The following is a 20,813-nucleotide window of genomic DNA, read 5'->3' as shown; positions in this document are numbered from 1 at the left end:
TTAGAGTGTCATTCCAAATCTCTCTTGAAAATAAATAAATAAAAATTTTTTGAATAGTAAAATGGCCCTTTCTGCTTCTAGTAATTTCCTTCTCTAATAAATCCTTCCTACTGTAACAAGAATGATTTTCAAAGCACACATTTAATCACCTTACTTTGCTGCTTTCACACTGTGATCCCGAGGATGCCGGGGAACTAGTGAAGCGTCCGAATCCTCACATGACCCACAAGACCTTCCATCACCGGGCCTTGCTTCCCTCTAGGAACGTTTCCAGACTTTTCTCAACACTCCATGCTCAAGTCACACGTGATGACTTATGTGTGGTTCCCGCACCCCAGGGCTTTCTCCTCTGGGCCTTCCAGTCCTCTGCTGGATCAGTCTCTCTGCCCCCACACACCTAACTGCTGCTCATCCTTCAAGCTTCAAAATAGACATCAAGGTCCTCTTTCACCGCCGAGGCCGGGAGAGATGCCTCTTTCTTGTACCCCACAGCACTCTGGACTTATCCTTGCTGAACCTCCCATCCACCTGTGTTGCAATGACTTGCTCCTTTGTATTTGCCAATCCAATCTCAGCATCTGGGCTTCATTTGCCTTTCTATTTCCAGAGCCTAAAATAGTCTCTGAAGTACAACAGGCACATAATACATTTTTATCTAATAAGTGTATCATTGATAATTATGGTATCAAATGTGTGGAGGAGCCTGTTAATATCAAGACCTGGCTGATTAGAGCCAGATGGATCCACTTCAATAGGTGCACCAATAAGAAGTTCACAGTAGACATCTAAGCCACTTCCCAAAGCCCTGACTAGGCAACAACAATAGGGTGCTGACAGGTTTAAAGGTGGAAAAACCGGAGTGCATGCGATGTCCTTGGTGCAGAGTGTTAAGTAGGAGAGGGACACGACATGATGTGGTCTTTAGAGACAGCAGACTGACAAGGAGAGAAGCCACGTGAGTACATCTGGAAGGCGGTCCAGTGGTGCACTTAGCTCTGCCCGAGGGGAGGGAAGGCTCCGCCCCCTCAGCTGTGAGCAGTATCCCCGGGAATATTTTTATAGACTTAGCACCAAATACATCTTGGGATACGGAAAAACCCCAATTCAAAAAAAACACTGTGAGAATGTAAAAAAGGCTTGTTTCCAAGCCAGGATGTCTAACATTAGCTAGTTCATAAAAAAAAAAATGAGCTGTTAGTACAAACTGAAAAATCCAGGCCTGTCTGACTGATTAAGTAGTAAACTAATATAAGTTTCAGAAACTAATTCAAAGTATGTGTCCTATTCACCTTGACTCAGTTGTGTCAGCTTCCTCTATGACAGTGGTTCTCAACCTTCTGGCCCTTTAAATACAGTTCCTCATGTTGTGACCCAACCATAAAATTATTTTCGTTGCTACTTCATAACTGTAATGTTGCTACTGTTATGAATCATAATGTACATATCTGATATGTAGGATGGTCTTAGGCGACCCCTGTGAAAGGGTCGTTCGACCGCCAAAGGGGTCGTGACCCACAGGTTGAGAACCGCTGCTCTATGAAGTGTAAAACCCAGTATACTGTATTTTGACCCATTCCAGGGCAAGGTCTCACCCCCGCCCCCCAAATGTGGAGCAATATTCAAATACAAATATTCCCAAGGTCAAAGCACTCTCAAAGCGACTTGCCTGAGACAGCTTTGTTGTAGTGGCAGGCAGAAGTGGGCGGCTAAACTTCTTCTGAGACCCAATGGCTGCTGGAAACGGCGGTGCGGAAAACACAGCTGCGACACAGTTAATTTTGTTTATCCAACCTTGCATTTCATCCGGGCTCCTAGGAGAAACAGATGTGCTTACGTCAGGGCATTTCTATATCGAAGGGCATCACAACTTGCCCATTTCTCATCGCTGATTTAAATGGCACATAAAATCATTTCTTCTTCTTGGTACAACTGAGCCCTGACAAAACTTCATTGGAGCTGAACATTTCAACAGCAATCGCCTTGGTAACGAAGGGCCCGGGACCAAAGATCATCGTATGTAAGGCTGTGATTACCCCTTAAGGGCACAGAGGGGAAAAAGCGATATCACTTGATAATAAATATTGGTTAACCTCCTTTCTGTTTGATACTTAGGCTAGGTAAAAAAAAAATTAAATTAATTAAAACTAACTCATCTCTTGCAATCACCTATTTGACTTTAAAATCCAACTGAGGGATACACTGATAGAGGGGATGTGAAGGGCTCCACCCATGTTGGAGGCAGTTTTGACAGTTTCTTAAAAAGGTATCTATAGCCCTAGGCTGTTGGATTAGTGGTTAGAGTGTTGGCCAGGGGACTGAAGGGTCTTGGGTTCGATTCTGGACAAGGGCACAAACCTTGGTTGCAGGCTCGATCCCTGGCCCCAGTCAGGGTGTGTGCAAGAGGCAACCAATCAACATGTCTCTCTCACATCGATGTTTCTCTCTCTCTCTCCCTTCCACTCTCTCTAAAAATAAATGGAAATAATATTCTCGGGTGAGGATTAACAACAACAAAAGGTATCTACAAGTCACCATATAACCCAGCAATTCAACTCCCAGCTACATATCCAAGAGAAATAAACACACAGAGGCACAAAAAGGTTTATCTGTGAACGTTCACAGCAGCAACCTTTACAAGAGTCATAAAAAAACCCAACTCAAATGTCCATCAATTAGTAAATAAATAAACAAAATGTGGTATATATCCATGCAATAGACCACTACTCAGCAATACAGGAATACTGTATGATCCCACTTATAGGAAACGTCCAGAAAAGGCGATATTAGAGAGACAGGAAGGTGTCTGGGGCGGGGGGTGAAAATGGGGAGTGACTGTAAACTGGGCATCGGAGATCTCTTTGGGGTGATGGAGGTGTTCCAAAACGGAACTGTAGTGATGGCTGCACAAGTCTGTAAATGTGCTAAAAATCACTGAATTGTACAAATTAATTGTGAAATTAAATGGTATATATAACACATATATATAATGTTAAAAAAACCTACACAAGGATGTGGACATCATCTGATGTTATTATCATTTGTTAACTTACATGTCACCTATGCGCAGAGTCTAGAACTGACAGCAGTGAATAAATATCTGGGAACTCATAAATGAGTGGTAGGAATGATTGTGGAGCAGGATAGATTATACACCATGTATATAATCAATAAACAGAAGGTGGCCAAAATGTCAGCCAAGCTAAAATCATTTCCTGTACCGATGACTCGGAGAGAAACCCCACTAACCTGAGACCACACGAGTTATCATCTCCTCATTGCACTGTGCCCTCTAATCTGATTTTGCTGGCTCTTTATTTCAATTGACTAATTTTGGCATCAGTTCTACATGAAGTAATTGGGATCTCCTTAGTTATTATATCTGGTATTTTAGATTGAAAATAATGTTGGGGAATAGAATAATTTGAAGGACTTTTATTACTAATAGTTGTAATTGTACATGTAGCTATAGTTCCCTTTGTGGTGTTAAAACTGTCTTCCTCCCACACTACAAAAGTCCTGTGTCACTTGGATTTCCTTGCAACTTCCTCTTCACCGGATGTCAGCAATTTTATACCCTTGCAGGTTTGACATCCACAAATTACTTGAGCACCTGTTCTTGTTCCTATTTTTTTTTTTTTTGGATCTTACATTGTTTTGATCAACAAGTATGCAGACTATACAGACACTCATGCTCACTATTTTTTTCTTAAAATATATTTTTTATTTCAGAGAGGGAGGGAGGGAGCGAGGGAGGGGGGGGGGAGAGAGAGAGAGAGAGAGAGAGAGAGAGAGAGAGAGAGAGAGAGAGAGAGAGACATCAATGATGAGAGAGAATCACTGATCTGCTACTCCTGTGCCCTATTGGGGGTCGAGCCTGCCACTGGGGCATGTGCTCTGACCAGGAATCGAATCATGACCTCCTGGTTCATAGGTCAATGCTCAACCACTGAGCAACACCAGCTGGGCTCATGCTCACTATCTTGATGTCAAATTTGAACCTGGGTGCCAAATGTGGTCCCTCGGCAGGGCTGTGCTGAGTGGTTCTGCAGTCACGTTCAGGTTGACAATTAACACTGCCTGCCATGAACACATGCTCCTGTTACAATTCCTGTTCTAGGGGCTCAGCTCTGAAAATCCAATTTCTCACCCACACCCAGAATTCTCCATGTGGGATGCTCCACGTCTAACCCAAAGGCTGGCACGGACCCCTCATTAAACTGGCAATCATCCTACTTCCTTGCCCACAGTATGATTTCATCTCTCCTCCTAGTTTAATCACAGAGTTGAGCTCAGGAGGAGAGAAGAGAGAGGATGAGTGGAAGTCTACACTTACCATTGGACATTTTCTATGTGCCAGACACTGAGTGAGGTACTTTGCACATTTGATCTCATTCAGTTCTCATAAGAACTCTACGAGATACACATTGTCATCTACACTGGTGACAAGCTGAGGTTCCAAGAGGTTAAATTACATGTGAGAACAAAGGGCTAGGAAATGGTGACTGGCAGCCAGGCTTACTGTACTCACTGTGTGACAGGCCTCATGCACTAAAACCCTTGTGTTTTATTCATGAGGATACGAAGTTCTAGTGACGGCAAGTGGGCGACTAAATGTCACAGGGCTACTTGTGCCCAGGATTTCTATTTCTTATTCTAGTTTTCTTAGGTGGCTATCTCTCTAATGTAAACAACGGCTTTGACTCCAACTCAAAAAATTCCCCCTGCGGATCCTGATTCTCTTCTCGGTATAAAGTGGTGCTATGCAAACTAAGAAACAAGAGGAAACCAAACCAACAAAACATACTGAGCCTGAAAGAGCAAGACCCTCCAGTCCGCAGTCTTCAGTTTAAACACATTGGGCTTCTTCTCGTAGTCCGTGGCCTTGGACGCCAGAGCGTGGTGCACACTCACTGCGTTTTTCAAGTCCTCTTCCGACAGAGACTTTTCCGGCTTATACTCATCCTGCAGGCGGATACAGAAGAAACAAAGAGGAGAGCATGCTCAGATCCCACCTCTTTATAAATCGTGGAAATACAAGGAAAGGATCTGAAACGTTCATGATGGTGCGTGAAAAGAGTAAAATGAATGGTGAGTGAAGACAACTCCTTGCTACTTCATAAACATCACAAAATATCCTGTTGTTTGAAAAGTGTGCTCAGAATGAGAAAATACACTTTACCTAAGGGGCACTCTGTAAAAGCTGATATGTCATAATTAAGGTAAATAGCTAAAGGAGGCTGAAGATAAAATATCACGGACGTTTTGTGGTGGCTTGAAGTGAAGCTAGTTACACAGTTAGGATGATGTGGTTTCAGGAATAAATGGACAAAAGCTTTCAGATACCCATCAACAGAATTACACGGATGGTGAAAGCCACTGTTTTCCTTGCTCTAAAGACACTATATGGGAGTGGGGTGGGGGGTGGGGGAGAAGCGGTCAATGGGGAAAAAAGGGGGCATCTGTAATTCTACAACAATAAAAATAGATTAAAAAGTAAAGTTAAAAAGGGTGAGATGAGTGAAAAAATAATAAAGACACTACGTTTTCCTGCTACTTTCTTTTGAGGCTAATATTATCAAAAGAACAGTGAACAGTAAAATGAAATGATTTCTCCAGCTGTTCTCTGGAAGACAAGAGGAAAATCACTTTAATAATCAGGAGAAAGCTTAGCACTATTATCATAAATTTGAAAAATGGGTAAAATGACATAAAAAGGGAGATGTCATGTATAGATGCAGTTTTATCTTTGGGCATGATCTATAAGTTAATAGAATTTATAAAGGTTTTTTTGCATGGCTTCCCTCCAAACATAAATTTGAAAACGTAACCAGTAGAATAAAAATTTAAAACAAATTTGATTCTTTTATTACTATTATTATTACATCCAATAGTTTTCCTGGATGGTAGTGGTGGTGGTTGTAATTCTTATTCTATATAGTAGTTTTCCTGGGCCCATTAGAATTAGAAAAGGCCTCAAAACTAATGTAAATATAGTAAACATTACAAACTGTTATAGGAGATGTTTTCTAGTGTTTAAAGTCCTCTTTTCCCCCTTCCCATATTTTATCAGATATGATGCTAAACTTGCACTTCTGTAAAGAGCACACACACATACATGTACACACACACGCGCGCACACACACACGTGTGCGCAATTCACTTTCTAATTAGTAGTAAAAGCCTAAAGGAAGACATCAACTACTACCACAGGATAGTTTTATAAATTTTCTGAAAAATTACATACCTTCCCATACCTTCTCCCCTTCTCCCCATCCCCTCCACAAATCAAGCAATAATTCAAATGTACTATTACTGTCATTTCAAATTGAGTCAGCAATAAACAGCAGCTGTTTATCCATAATGACAAGCATGTCAAACTCAAAGGCTAACACAGGCCAAATAAACAAGGTTTAAGTTTATGTGGGCTGGAAAAAAGAACAAACGCTTCAATTTTCATAGAAGCGTCTGTTATTTCGATAGAGACATGCTGAATACAAAGGGCTGAAATAAATGAGTAATGGTTAACATAAAATAATAGAACATTTAAAAAATTAATATTTTTTCTTGAACTTACCAGACACTGAATAACTGCACAAATTTTAATAAGCGTAATGCAAATAAACCTATTTTTCTTGTTCTCTGAAAGAGAAATATTTCCTGTTGCACACACCAAACAAGTCAGTCCAAGACTAATGACATGGCAATCGGCTGCTGAAATATTCCCTGCTAGTATTAGTGGAGAGAAATGGTGCACCTGCGCGTAAGGTGCGTAAGGGAAATGAATGCAACACGATTATAGTAATCAGTCATTAGCGAACATTGTAGTTCGTTATTAATAATTATGTATACCAGGATATTGTAAAAATTAAGTTACAAAATTTTTATTAAAACGTTTCTTACATACCGTTATATTGGCTGGGCCACAAAAATATTCGCTGTGGGCCGCGAATTTGACATACTTGCTTAATGATTACTGTTAGTGCTAAGAGACAAAGGTAGGGATTATCCAAAATACACAGTACATTTTCTCCTCTGTTCCCCTTTGGGACCACATCCAAATAAAAAGCTTCTGCACAGCAAAAGAAACCATCAGCGAAATGAAAAGGGAATTAACTCACTGCATGGGAGAACGTATTTGCCAATGATATATCTGATAAGGGCTTAATTTCCAAAATATATAAGGAACTCATACAACTTAACAAAAGAAGACAAACCAATTAAAAAATGGGCAAAGGACCTAAATACACACTTCTCCAAAGTGGATACACAGAAGGCCAAGAAACATGAAAAAAATGCTCAAAGTCAGTAATCATCAGAGAGATTCAAATTAAAACAATGAAATATTAACTCACACCTGTCAGAATGGCTACCATCAACAAATCAACAAATGACAAGTGCTGGCAAGGATGTGGAGAAAAGGGAACTGGTATACTGCTGGTGGGAATGCTGGTGGCAGCCACTGTGGAAAATAGTATGGAGTTCTCTCAAAAATTAAAAATGGAACTGCCATTTGACCCAGTGATCCCATTTCTGGGAATATATCCTAAGAATCCTGAAATACCAAGCAGAAAGAATATATGCACCCCTATGTTCATAGCAGTGCTATTTACAATAGCTAAGATCTGGAAACAGCCTGAGTTCCCATTAGTAGATGAGTGGATAAAAAAGCTGTGGTACATTTACAACATGGAATACTATGCAGGTATACAAAAGAAGGATCTCTTACCCTTTGAGACAGCATGGAGGGACCTGGAGAGTATTATACTAAGCAAAATAAGCCAGTCAGAGAAAGACAAGTATCACATGAAATCACTCATATGTGGAATCTAGTGAACAAAATAAAATGATGAAGAGAATAGATCCAGAGACATAGAAGCATGGAACAGACTGAAGAATCTCAGAGAGAAGGTGTGGGTGGGTGGGTAGGTGGGAGAGATTAACTGGGGAACTTTTATGTGTATATACATAATCCATGGACACAGGCATTAGTTGTGGTGAAGGCCTGGGGGTGGGGTGGTGCAGGATGGAAGGGGAGGTTAATGGGGGGAGGGGGGAGTGGGGACATCTGTAATACTTTCAACAATAAAGATGTTTAAAAAAATAAAATAGAAAATAGAAAAAAATACACAGTAAATTCTAATAGCAATATAAAGACTGCTTAAATTTATAACTTCAAGATGGCAACAAGTCTATTTTATTAGGCCTCAGAGATATAAAACTGCTGTTAACAATGTAAGTTTTCTAGAGAGATATGATGAAAAAAGGAGCATAAAAAGAAATCTTTAAATGTAATATAGTTACATGTATCTGTTCTTCTATAATGACCTTTAATGCATAAAACTATAGTCTACTTATGTCTTGGGGTTTTATCTTTTCTAAATGAGATGTTTATTAGGGCCGTAGCATTCCAAAGACTCACAAATCTCCTCCCAGGGGAACTGTTTTAGTGTAGGTGTACCTACTAGAGGTAGCATGACTTTGAAGCCCTCTCCAGCCTTATGATGATGCTGTAACAGAAACCTGAAGAGCTGGCCACCCACTCAACTTAACCACTTGGTTCCAGACAGGAATCTGAGGGGGATAAATGACCAGGGCCAGAATTATCTTCATAGAATTGACATGATACTTCCATTTCCATACATACTGATCTCTAATACACCTGATATTTGAGTTTGCACAGAGATCAGCCTAGAAATTTGTATGCACCATTTTAGATGTTCTGGGTCCATGATTTGGGCTTTTATCTTCATTCTTTATATTAGTTTCTTTTGATTAATTTTTCTTGTTTGAATTTAGGATTATTACTTAGTTCTTTTTCATATTCTTTAAGAAAATTTAAGGCTACTTTTTTTTTCTCTGGCTACAGGTTACACAAAGTTGAGAATGAAGAGTATGTTTTTATTATTCTCTAGATAGTTTGTAGTTTTATTTTTTGATCTTAGTCATGCCTAGAATGTGTTTCTCAAATTTAAAGTATCTAAATTTTTAGTTATTTATCATTATATATTTCTAATTTTATTGGCTTGTGACCAGAGAACATGGTCTGTAAAATCTATTTTATTTCTTCAAAATTTGTTAAGGTTAATTTATTAAGGTTTTCCAACTACATCTTTGACTTTGTTAATGTTCCACAAACATACAAAATAAGTTTATTTCTTGAGGGATGAGTGCATATTTATATTCAAGTTTACTGATTCAATTCCTCCATTACATTATTTTTTCTACCACTTCATCCTTTTGTGACAAGTATATTAATTTCTTTTTTCCACTATATCATATTTTAAGTTCCTCTTGCATTTCCAACAACTTTGTCCTACATTTAAAAAAATATGTTTGCATTGACTTGTTTTTAGAGAGAGAAAGGGAGAGGGAGAGAAAAACATCCATGAGAGAGAAACATCAATCAGGTGCCTCCTGCACGCCCCTACTGGATATCAAGTCTCTAACCTAGGCATGTGCTCTGATCGGGAATCAAACCAGTGACCTCTTGGTACATTGGATGACACTCAACCAACTAAGCCACAGTGGCCAGGGCTTGCCCTACGTTTTAGTTGCTATGTTGTTTGTGTATTTAGGTTTATGACTGTTATCTTCTTTATAACTATGTGATACTTATTATTTTAAAATGTTCTTTATCGGGTTTAGTGCTTAGTTACATAAAATGGAAACTTATAAGCTCCCCTCATCAAAATGCTCTATTTCTCTACTGCTTGTTTACATCAACAAGAAAAAACTTTTAAAATGGTTTAAATTCCCTCCTGCTAATGGTTTCAATTCCTTCCCATTAATCCTAAATTTTCCTGAAATAGTTTAGTATGTTTTATTCTGCAATCATATTAACATTATCTTGTATTATGCATTTTCTACTAGAAGAAACCTTATTTTGCACTTATATTACACATTCCCTGACTCTCTCTTTATTCTTTTAGATTTGTGTCCACTTTCATTGCTCACCTACTTTCTATCTTTTTCTCCATTCTGCGGTGTCTTTCCTCATCCCTCTGCTATTTTATCTCCTTTCAAGTATTTTTCTCAGGTAGGTGATATATATTCTAGTTCATATTTTCAAATATCTTTCATCTTCTTTGACATGTATTAGAAGATGTATTAGAATTCTTGGTTGCATTCCTTTTCCACTCACTGGTCTATAGTTGCTCCTTTACTGTCTTCTACTTTCCAGTTTTACAAAAGTCTAAAGCCAGTCTGGTTCTTATTTCCCTTTCTTATGTTTGGTGTTAGGGATCTCATAGGGGCTTCTTTTTATCCTTGGAATTCAGAAATTTTTGCTAGGCTATGCCTTAATATTCTCATCCATCCAGTCTGGAACTAAAAAATTTCCACTCTAACTCTCCCTTATATAATCATTCACTTAGGCTGCTAACTGCTGCTAGGAATAACCCATTTGTGCAGACATGTGCCAACACAGGTTTATGGTCTCCTGCTAGGGTGGTGCCCAGTGTGATTCTTTTACCCGTCCACAATAATCTCTCTGTTCCATTCTACCGAATGCTCACCATTCTTTTCAACAGCCCTCACTTACCACAACTGTGGTTAAGAACATGGGTAAAACATGGAGTAAGAACCAGCCAAGCTCACAGGCTAGCTCTGATTTAATACTGAATTTCTCTGTGGCCTTAGACAGGTTAAACTCATTAAGCCTTGCTTTCTTTAAGTGGTGATGACATCTTCCTCAGAGTTGAAGGATGAAGTTAAATGACATACTGTTGCTTCTTAAATTCAATGTTTCACACTGTATAGTAAGCTCTCAAATGCTAGTTGGAATAATTTCTAATAATTTCTTATTAGCATACAGGTTGACCTTGTATTTTATAAGGTCAATGTTGTAAATATCAAACTTTTTACTTACATAACCTATAAACACCTGTATTTTGTGACCTTTATCTTTTATCCTCCTAATGTAGCAAAATCCTGATCACGGCTAATCCTGAGATCAACCTCCTCATTGGTTATTGTATTTCCTCCATATTTTTAATTGTTCTCTACCTACTGGCTTCTTCCCTATAGCCTATAAATACACTCAAGTTCTCTCTTACCTTTGTAAGTTAATAGTCCCTCCTGAACACTGCTTTCTCCTCTAGCTGTCACCTCTCTCTCTGCCTTTATACATGATGAGTTAGTAGTCCACATTAGTTGTTTTTATACATTAATTTCTAGTTTACTCTTTAACCCACTGAGATCTGGAGTCCATGTCTACACTTCATTGAAACTTCTTTGACAAAGGTAAGCAGTGACCTCCTAATTGCAAAACTCAATAGATTTTTTTCAGTTCTCATCTTATAGCGTCCAAAGGAGTCAACAATATTCTTGAAATTCTTCCTTGGCTTCTTGTTACAATACCCTGCTGGACTGTCTCCTACCGCTTTGACTATGACTTTGCTATGTCCTCTTTGCCTGTCCTTCAGATGTTAGTTCTGCCATTGGCCTTCATGCCTTCTCATTCTATTAGTTCCCCTTGGGATGATTACAGCTACTGTTATTTAAACTCCCACATAGATCATGATGTCTAACAAACTGCTATAGATGATTAAGAAACACAAGAACAACAGACAGCTATTGCTACTGGATGCCTTAACCCTCGCACTTGGAGCATATTCTTTCTGCTGTTATTTTCATTTAAAACCAAGCTGATATTTTCAGACTTCTCTAAAAGTGAAAGAATGTAACACTTATTAAAGCCCTAAGTAAAAGCTGACTAACTTGTCAAGTTGGAAGAATTGTACCACTGCTTTTGATTCCAAGGCGGTTTCCTAAACTCTGAGATACACTACCTGCTTACCTTACAGCAGAAGGAAAATATTACACAGGACAGAAAAGGAAGGCAAGATCTATTTAAATAGGAGGAAACCAAAGTCAAAGAATTTTACGTTTAACAAGTTTCTGCTTTTTTAGTTGATAGTAATATCTTATTTTAAAGACCAACAAAATACGTTGGAATTCTGAATTCCCTCATGAAAATGAAACTCCAAATCCATAAAAAAATGAGCAAAACCCAGGGTAGATTGGAAACATTAGGGTTGGCAATTGTATAAAAAGAAATGATTTCATTTTACAGAGTTCATTCTTACATCTTTATTTTTCACTGCTTAAAGTAGAAGACAGTGTTTAAATGATAAAACTGGGAAGGAAGAAATAGGGATAAATTACTGCAATCAAACCATTTCAAACCCAAGACTCTTGGCTGTGCAAACTAAATGTGAAACACAGAGCAAGATACATTCAATCAAGAAATTTTCAATAAGAAAATGCTCCATGACATCTAATCACCATCCATTCTCTGAAACAAATAAAAGGTGATAAAAGCATGTTTCTCTCCCCTGTGTACAACTCCTATCAGCATCTTTTTATCTGGTATGATTCATCAGAGCATCCCACCAACCTAACAAGCACCACAAATGTGAGTTCACAATGCTATTTACTTTAAATTCATTTAAAGCATGAAATAAAAAGCTTTCCCCCTAAAAAGCTTGTTAATTGAGCCTCTTGTGAAACTGAATCATAACATACCAACACAAAAAAACCATCTACAGAGGCACAAACAATTGGCCTCAGTCTGAAACATGTACTCTCAGGTGAATATAAAGTCCAATTTGGAAAGTGACCAAATTTCAAAAGAAATCCATCAACATCAACTAAGAACATGCTATAATTCCAATTTTCAAAGTATTACTTACTTCGTGTCTTATTAAATAGATAAAATTTCGATACCTAATTCAAAGAATGTAAAACAAAGTTAAAATGGTCTTGATTTGCACTGAGAGAACAGAGAGGGGAACTCAGAACACATTCTTGCTTGAAGCTGAGGCTACTTATAAAAATGCCAGCAATTACAGTAAACCGGATCCTAAACTATTAATTCCTGATTCTTAAAAAGGTATTAAAAGTATTTTCATCATTTGGTTTTTTAAAACACATTTTAAAGTATTTCTGGTTAGACATCTTTCTAAAACTCATTCAGCTTCATTTTTCTTGCACTAGGGAGTGCAGAAAGTACTATATTTCCAGAAATCTGAAAACAAGGAGTCAAGCAGATCAAATAAAGGCATGTTTTGCCCGTCAATTAATCATATATTTGCAAATCATCTATTTACAGAATTTTAAACCTGAAAGGAGCCTAAAGGATCATTTCATCTAATTTTCTCATATTAGGAAAGCAATTTTAGAGTCAGAAAAATATGTCCTATATTACTGTACTAAGGAAAATTAAGAGAGGATAACTAAGTTAAAATCAAAGGATTCAAAATACTTGTATTATTTGTTCAATTAACATGTATATGGTGCCACCTCCCATGCTGCAATGATGTGGAGGCATCAGTAGGGCTTCTGCATCATGACCTTCCTGGTTCACACAGAGGGCGCCTCGCAGACATAGCAGCACTCCAGGGACTTGACCTGCTTTCTCAATAAGGCCCCGACTTCAGTGAGGACATTTTCTAGGATAAATCCGGTGAGTGAACCAGAAAGTTATGATTTGTCTTTTTAATGATTACACATCAAAAGAGTTTGGGCTTATAACTGGAAGAGAGCTGGAGCTGATAACTACCAGCAGCCCTTCAGGAAGATGATAGGATTCCTGACTCACTATCTGAAGACAGTTAAGTCTTAAAGTTTTAAGCAGAAATCAAACCTCAGCATCCTTCCATACTTTGTCCACACTTCTGATGCAGAGTTCAGAAAGGCTATGGTGAAAGGCTACCCCCTACCGACCTCTGGGCTGCAGGGTCCTCTAACATTCTGTGAAAGGCTGCACGTGTCACTGTCTGTCACCATGTGGAGGTGTCTGTCCACCAGCCAGCCTACCACCACTCTGTTCAGAGCCCTGTGAGACCAAATGAAGGTCTAATCCATGTTTCCCTGTGCAACTTTCCCATGGTAGCTGTGGGTGTGAGATTTACTGAAAAGGAGGGAGGGAGGAAGCCAGGGACTGAGAGCAAAGCCCTCAGAGGGAACTGAGCAGCAAACAGGAAAGGAGGCTTGATTTCTGGACCCATCTCACACCCGGAGAAGCCACAAAACACTGCATCACCCCATGTGGGGACAGAACAGTTTAGAGGAATAAGCCAGTTTGTGTCTGCTAGAGATCAGAACTGGAATTGTGGTTTTTGACAGAAACCTACAGAGTAGAGCTCATATATGTCTTGTGGCTGCCGCTCCTCGGACCGGGGTGGGCTGCTGCTGCTCCTCGAATGGGCACTCATATATGTCTTAAACCCCAGAGACAAGGTGTGTCTAAGATGCAATGTCTTCTTATAAATTTATAGTTTTTAAAAATATGATTATGTCTAAATCTCTTTTACATATGGTCACACATTCTGCTGGACTGGGCCACTCACCTATTTTATGACTAATGACAACTGGGCCATGATCATTATTCACGCAAGAGCACATGGCTTCAAAGCCTAGTTAACTGACTTTCAAGCATTTTCCATTGCTGCAGAGAATGAGAGGGTCCACATGGCCTTTTAAGGGTGAAAGGGCACGGAGCCGACAGTTTCGCATGAGGAAGTAACCATGCCCTGAGCAGGCAGGAAAGCCTTTTCTGCCGGGGCCCAGGCCAGTGATCAGCCGGCGCCTTGCACTATGGGTATTTGGCACATCAGCCCCAGAATGGCTGCCACCCTCCCGGTCTGGGGGTCTTGAATCTCTAGTATCTTCATTGTGCCAGTCCAGTTCACACTCTGGATGTCACCTATACCTCAAACGCGGCAAAAACCAAACCCAACCCAACCAAGCCAAACCCCTCTACCAATCAGACTTAAAAAGGAAACCATATAGGCAGTTGGAACAAATCTCTCTTCCAAGTAACCCAAGAAATGAAGAGAAGATTTTGCATGAAAGACACAGTCCTCAGAATATAGTGACAACAAACTAAATGTTTAGAGAACAAACTGATTCTTTACTGACAAAAGACATGATTACTCTCAACCATTACATCGATCACCTGACAATTTATTTTAAGCTAACATAGCTCAGTTTTGTCATAACCAGACCTGTAATGAGAATACTATCGTAAAGTTTATAATAAAATGGTTTCCAGAAAACGCCAGAGACTGACACAAAGCTCACACCAGACACCCACGGAACTTCTCAAGCTAAGTGACAGCAAAGACTCAGCCAAGCATTTGGACAACAGATGACTCACTCTCTGTTGACAAGCAGATATGGAGTGAATATCCAGTACCAATGACAATGGGTCATCAGGACCAACAGGAATTTAATCACTTTATTATCAATTTCAAAATTGTAAAGCACATATGAACTGTATTACATTAAAATGATACTATTAGGCTTCTCTGCCACAAACACTTAATCTATACATATAAAAGCCTAAGTGACCGTTCAACCACTTGGCCAGTAGCTATCAGGCGCATTGACCACCAGGGGGCAGATGCTCAACACACAGGCTTAGAAACATGAAACATGATGAATCTCAGAGACAAGGGGGGCGTGGGGAAGGCAGGAAGAGATTAACCAAAGATCTTACATGCATACTAGAGGCCCGGTGCACATGTACCGGTGGGGTCCCTCAGCCTGGCCTGTGCCTTCTCACAATCCGGGACTCCCTTGGAGGATGTTGGACTGCTGGTTTCAGCCCGATACCTGTAGGCCAGGATGAGGGACCCTACCGGTGCACAAATCCGTGCACTGAGCTTCTAGTATTGCTATAAAAATAGTTATCAATGGGGTATAAATTTCTCAGGCATGAGCCTGGGCTCAGGGGACTGCAGGTATTAGAACCAAGTAAGGCTAGGAGTGCATTTTTACTTAGCTGGAAGACAGACAAAACCACTCTATCATAAATGCCCTATTGTGCTCTACTGAAGAAAATTCTAGAAACTGAAATCAGTTATTCACCCAACTTTATTCAACTCCCCTATGTGTTTTCCAATTCTCACCAATACATTTGGTTTAAATCATGTCATTAACCATTCATCACATAAGGCTGGCCTTCTCATCTACACTCCAAACCCAAGCTAGTTTCAGGTTGATGCCATACTATTTCCTACATTGCTCCCAAATGTGACCTTTTGTACATGGTTCTGACATTACTTCTGTGATACTCTGTAGATTTACTGTTTGCTTGAAAGTCAAGGTAAACGTGACTATGTAACATAGCAAGGGGGTCAGAAAGAGAAATGAGGCGGTGATGACGAAGAGTGTGTGTAACCTGCAGAAGCAAGACAAGAGCTTGGATAGTATCAGAAACTGTCCAGGGGGAAGGAAGAAACACATCTGTGTCCTTCCAGATATGTTTCCACACACTTTACTTCACTTTAGAGAGAAATCGATAACAGGAAAGAAAAGAGGTTCAGCCGAAATGAGATAGACCCTGGGGATCTGTCATTTGCAAAAGTCACATAATGGGGGACAGCAGAAAGGAGAGAGTGGAGGGAAGATCCGAGTGGAGACTAGTCAAGCCTTTTGAAAGCAGCTGTCTGTGTTCTATGTCTTTAACTCACACCCACCTGACTGCCATGCCCAGCATTCGCTTCACAATAATATCCTTGTTGCTGAAAGCAAGAGGTACTTCCTGATTATCTTACTTAAACAAACTTTTTACAACCTGTAACATTCTATCATCTCTTCATATCTGTGTGTCTGTCTGCCCTTCTGTCTTTCCCCCCTCTCTTTTCATCCTGGCTCTGGGCTCCTTCACTGTCTGTTCCTCTCCTGCCACTGGCTCTCTCGCCCATATTCTCCTCACTGCACAAACTGAGTGACATCATCTACTCCATGGCTGAAATTACCAATGACTTTTTTGGCAGATTCTCCAGATCCATATTCCTAGGCTCCTCCTCAGCTTCAGATCTGATATTAACAGCTGCTTGTTGGACAGATCCATTTATTATGCCACAGACACCTTGAATTCAACACTGCAAACCCAACTCTCCACTGAGACCGTGTTCTCTCTTCCCGCTACCCCTACCATAGTTCCAGCTGATCTGGTCTCACCCCCCATTAAAGACATGTTGGTAGCTCCACAATGCTCCAAGATAAAACCTCAACTTTTAAACACGGCCTTCTGGGCTCCTCATAATCTGCCCAGGACGCCCTTCACACCACTGAACGAGCAGCTCCCTGAATGTCCTGTGATGCCACCCATCCAGGCACCTACACAGATTTCTCCCTGCCTGGATCCTCTGTACGACTAACTTCTGTCTTTTCAGTGTAGGTTTAGATATCATTTTCTTCATGGATTCTTCCACGATCTTCCCTGCCTTTCTGAGGCTGTTACGTGTCCTTCCAGATGTGATTCCACAGCACACTGCCCTCTTTGTAGCACACATCAAACTGCACTGAAATATCTTTTATCTGTTGAACTCTTCAGATCCTTTAGGGACTATATCTTCCTCACAATCCAATCTCCAGGGTATACATTTTGAAGAACTGGCAGAGTCCTAATCTAACACGCACATTCATTATTGATTTGTTTCCTGTTATGGCCCTCCATCAGAACAGCAATTTGTTAGTCAAGTTCGGCTAAGTCATGAAAAGGTGGGAATGGTGGTGGAACTTAAGTGTTCTAGCGAGACCTTTAAGAACAAATGCTAGGTCCTATTATCTCTGAATCTCCACACCTGACATAGGCCCTACCCATAGTGTATGCTGACTAAAGTCTTTGCCAAACTGAATTAAGCCAGTCTTGGGCTAGAGCAGTGGTTCTCAACCTTCTGGCCCTTTAAATACAGTTCCTCATGTTGTGACCCAACCTTAAAATTATTTTCGTTGCTACTTCATAACTGTAATGTTGCTACTGTTATGAATCGTCATGTAAATATCTGATATGCAGGATGGCCTTAGGCGACCCCTGTGAAAGGGTCGTTCGACCGCCAAAGGGGTCGCGACCCACAGGGTGAGAACCGCTGGGCAGAGGAACATTGGGCCCTTTCTCAGTCCCCCTTGTGGGGAAGCAGGAGACTTGGTTGGAAAGTTTGTAAGGAGGAAATTCTGAGGAACGGAAAGTGTGCAGAAGGCCGCCTGCCCTGTTTATTGGAATTCCGACTTAGGGAGACTTAGGGGAGTGTGGAAGGTGGGGCCTTAATTATTCCTTGACCTTTCCAAACAACTCTGTGTACAAGCAGAGCCCCGGGTGTTTACTGGAATCCTTATGCTTAATCTTTTGGGTGTCCTTGCTTAAAGGACATTACAAACACATGTGCCTCCCAATATTACTTACCCTGCTGACTGTATCTAAAAGATAAACTTTATCTCAAACTGCTGCTACAATAAAAGCCTAACGAGGCAGGCAATCGAGGCTGCCCGGTTCCTTTAGCCAGGCAGTCCCTCAGCCCTCTTCCACAGCTGTTGTTGTGTCGGAGTAATCAATTCATCCGTCCCTCAGGGTCTGCTGGTCAGCCCCCGCAACCCGACTCAATAAGAGAGAACTGGCTACAGGAGGGAAGGAGAGAAAGGTGCCTACTCTTTTCTCAGCCATACTTGAATCCCAGGAATGTTAATACTGGCATCGAGAGCACAGAGGGAAGGGCAGTGTGCACTCCTAGGGCACATGCCTTATCCAGCAGGTTCTGTGGGAGGGGCTGCCTGGCCTGGGAGTATGATGCTGCCTGAATCCTTTGAGTACTTGGGTGTCTGTGGAAGCAGCACACAACTCACAGGCAATGAGTCTGAAATTCCTCTGGGGCGTAACACTGCTCCTTTTGTAAAGTGGACAGTTTATGACACTGTGACACCACCTCTTTCGTCTTCATGATATCTAGTTATTTGAAACATAACTTTCATGTTTCTACCACTTGCTATTCCCCATTCATCCTATAATCCAAATGTAAAAAGCTGTCTTGCCATTCTTTGAACTGCCATATCTCTAAGTCTGCCTCTCTGGCTAAGTGCTTTGGATCACTGCCTGGCAAACGCCTGCTCAGCTCAAGATGTATTCATCTATCAGGGAGGCGTTCTCTGACCTGTGCAAGCTTGATTAGGGAGCCCTATTCAGTAAGACTTTTTCATTCCTCCATTAATTTATCTCATTGTGTGATGAATGTTCAATTTACCCATTTCTCCTCTTGTTTTGTGAGCTCTACAGGCAGAGATCAGGTCTTAGTAATCTCTGGAAGTCCAGTATTTAGCATAACAGAGTACTTGACATGTGATGAACTCTGAACGGTTATGAGGATATAAACTCCAAACTGTACAAACCCCAAATCACCTTGCAACACAGCATACATTGCATCCTACAGAGCTTACTTTGTGTGCAGCAGCTGCCATCGTGTGCTGATGGCAGACTCAGCAAGGTTAGGGAGTAGCCAGCAATGCAACATCAGGAGCCTTTGTAGGACACAGCCTGCCGCAATCCTGAGCCTCCTACACACTCTACAGCTCAGAGGTAGCTCAAAGGAGAAGTCTAAGAGCCTACGGCTACTGTGTCTGGTGAGTAGCTCAAGATCGCAAGGTCCCTTTGCAGCAGACAGCACCCTGTGACCTTCACCAGTGCTTGGCATTTCCAGATGTATACATTTTCATTTCTGCAGTGCCTTTTTGCTTTTTACATTTTACAAACCAGGAAGAAACTAATTAAAAAATCAGAGTAGATATAGCCATACAAGACTAGGCCTGCTGTGATCAGGCTTTCACTGACTGATGAGCTCGTCTCTAAGATTTGTGCGAAGTTTCTAGGAACACATATTGATTGAATACTATGATGAGATTTCAAGCACTTGTCCAGCGGTTCTCAACCTGTGGGTCGAGACCCCTTTGGGGGTCGAATGACCCTTTCACAGGGATCGCCTAAGACCATTGGAAAACACATATATAATTACATATTATCTTTGTGATTAATCACTATGCTTTAATTATGTTCAATTTGTAACAATGAAATTGGGGGTCACCACAACATGAGGAACTGTACTAAAGGGTCGCGGCATTAGGAAGGTGACTTGTCACATTTTTTTTTTTTCACCTCTCCTTTTCCTTTTCTCTTAACAGGCTTTAACAACAACAATGGAGGAGACTGGCTCCCAAACATGACTACCCTTTTCAGACTCGTTCTCAACCTAAGTGGATCCTTTGTAGCAATGCCTACATTCTTAACAGATTCAAAGGAAATAACCAGCTGATAGGCCCTAGCTCTACTTTGTACTCGCCTACACCAATGCATCATTTCCTTTGTGTCCTATGTTTCATTGTATGAGAGGAATTTCACCCAACTTTCCCCAGATCCACATCTGCCACACTCCAGAGGAACCACAACTATGGAGATGCAATCTGATTTCGGAGCGCTAATCCAAACTGATGTAGAAGCTTCACGGTTTACAAAGTCTCCTTCCTCTTGTCCTTACTTAGTTCTTTCTCTTCGATATCTGCATGGGTCCAACTCAACTCAGTTCACTTCCTGAGAGAGCAGACAATGAGACAGGGAAACTCGGTGACCTGGAAACAGCATCTCTCTTTGCAACTCTTTTGTCAAATGTTGAAAGCAAGAGTATTTGTCTCTCTTCCCGGGCTCAGCCTGGGACGGAGTGGGTGGAAAGTCTGTGGCGAGGTACTCAATGAAATGGTTTTGCCAAGGGCAGCCATGCCCCTTATAGAGATTTTAGAGAAAATGAAAAAATAAGCCAAAAGAATAGGATTAAGCCGGGGAAACAGCTGTGATATGTGAAATTTAATTACAAAGGGTTGTTCCCTAGAGAAGCAAAACTAGTTGAAAGGACTAATGTGGACCCAGCATGTACACACATGCTGCTCTGGAGGAGGCCCAAGGAGTTGACTTACACATTAGCAGCTGTGTAGAATCCATAGGGAAATAAAGACAGTACACGATAACTGACCACCTAAAAGCA

At 40.7% G+C, this 20,813-nt stretch overlaps 1 protein-coding gene across 7 annotated transcripts in view; it reads right to left on the bottom strand.

The window, feature by feature from the left end:
* The window catches only part of PSD3 (pleckstrin and Sec7 domain containing 3), a 274,398-nt gene that overhangs the window by 27,031 nt on the left and 226,554 nt on the right, over window positions 1–20,813 (bottom strand). For all 7 annotated transcript variants that reach the window (XM_081085033.1, XM_081085038.1, XM_081085037.1 and 4 more), the window contains 2 exons: window positions 4,805–4,962; window positions 1,667–1,811 (listed from right to left, as the gene is read on the bottom strand). In XM_081085033.1, coding sequence (XP_080941159.1) covers window positions 1,667–1,811; window positions 4,805–4,962 — 303 coding nt within the window. The remainder of the gene's footprint in view (window positions 1–1,666; window positions 1,812–4,804; window positions 4,963–20,813) is intronic.

The sequence above is a fragment of the Myotis nattereri genome (assembly GCF_964212035.1).
Source record: "Myotis nattereri genome assembly, chromosome: 2".
NCBI classification, from domain to species: Eukaryota; Metazoa; Chordata; class Mammalia; order Chiroptera; family Vespertilionidae; genus Myotis; species Myotis nattereri.
Note: the sequence above shows the minus strand (reverse complement) of the source record. Positions and strands in the feature narration are given on the sequence as shown.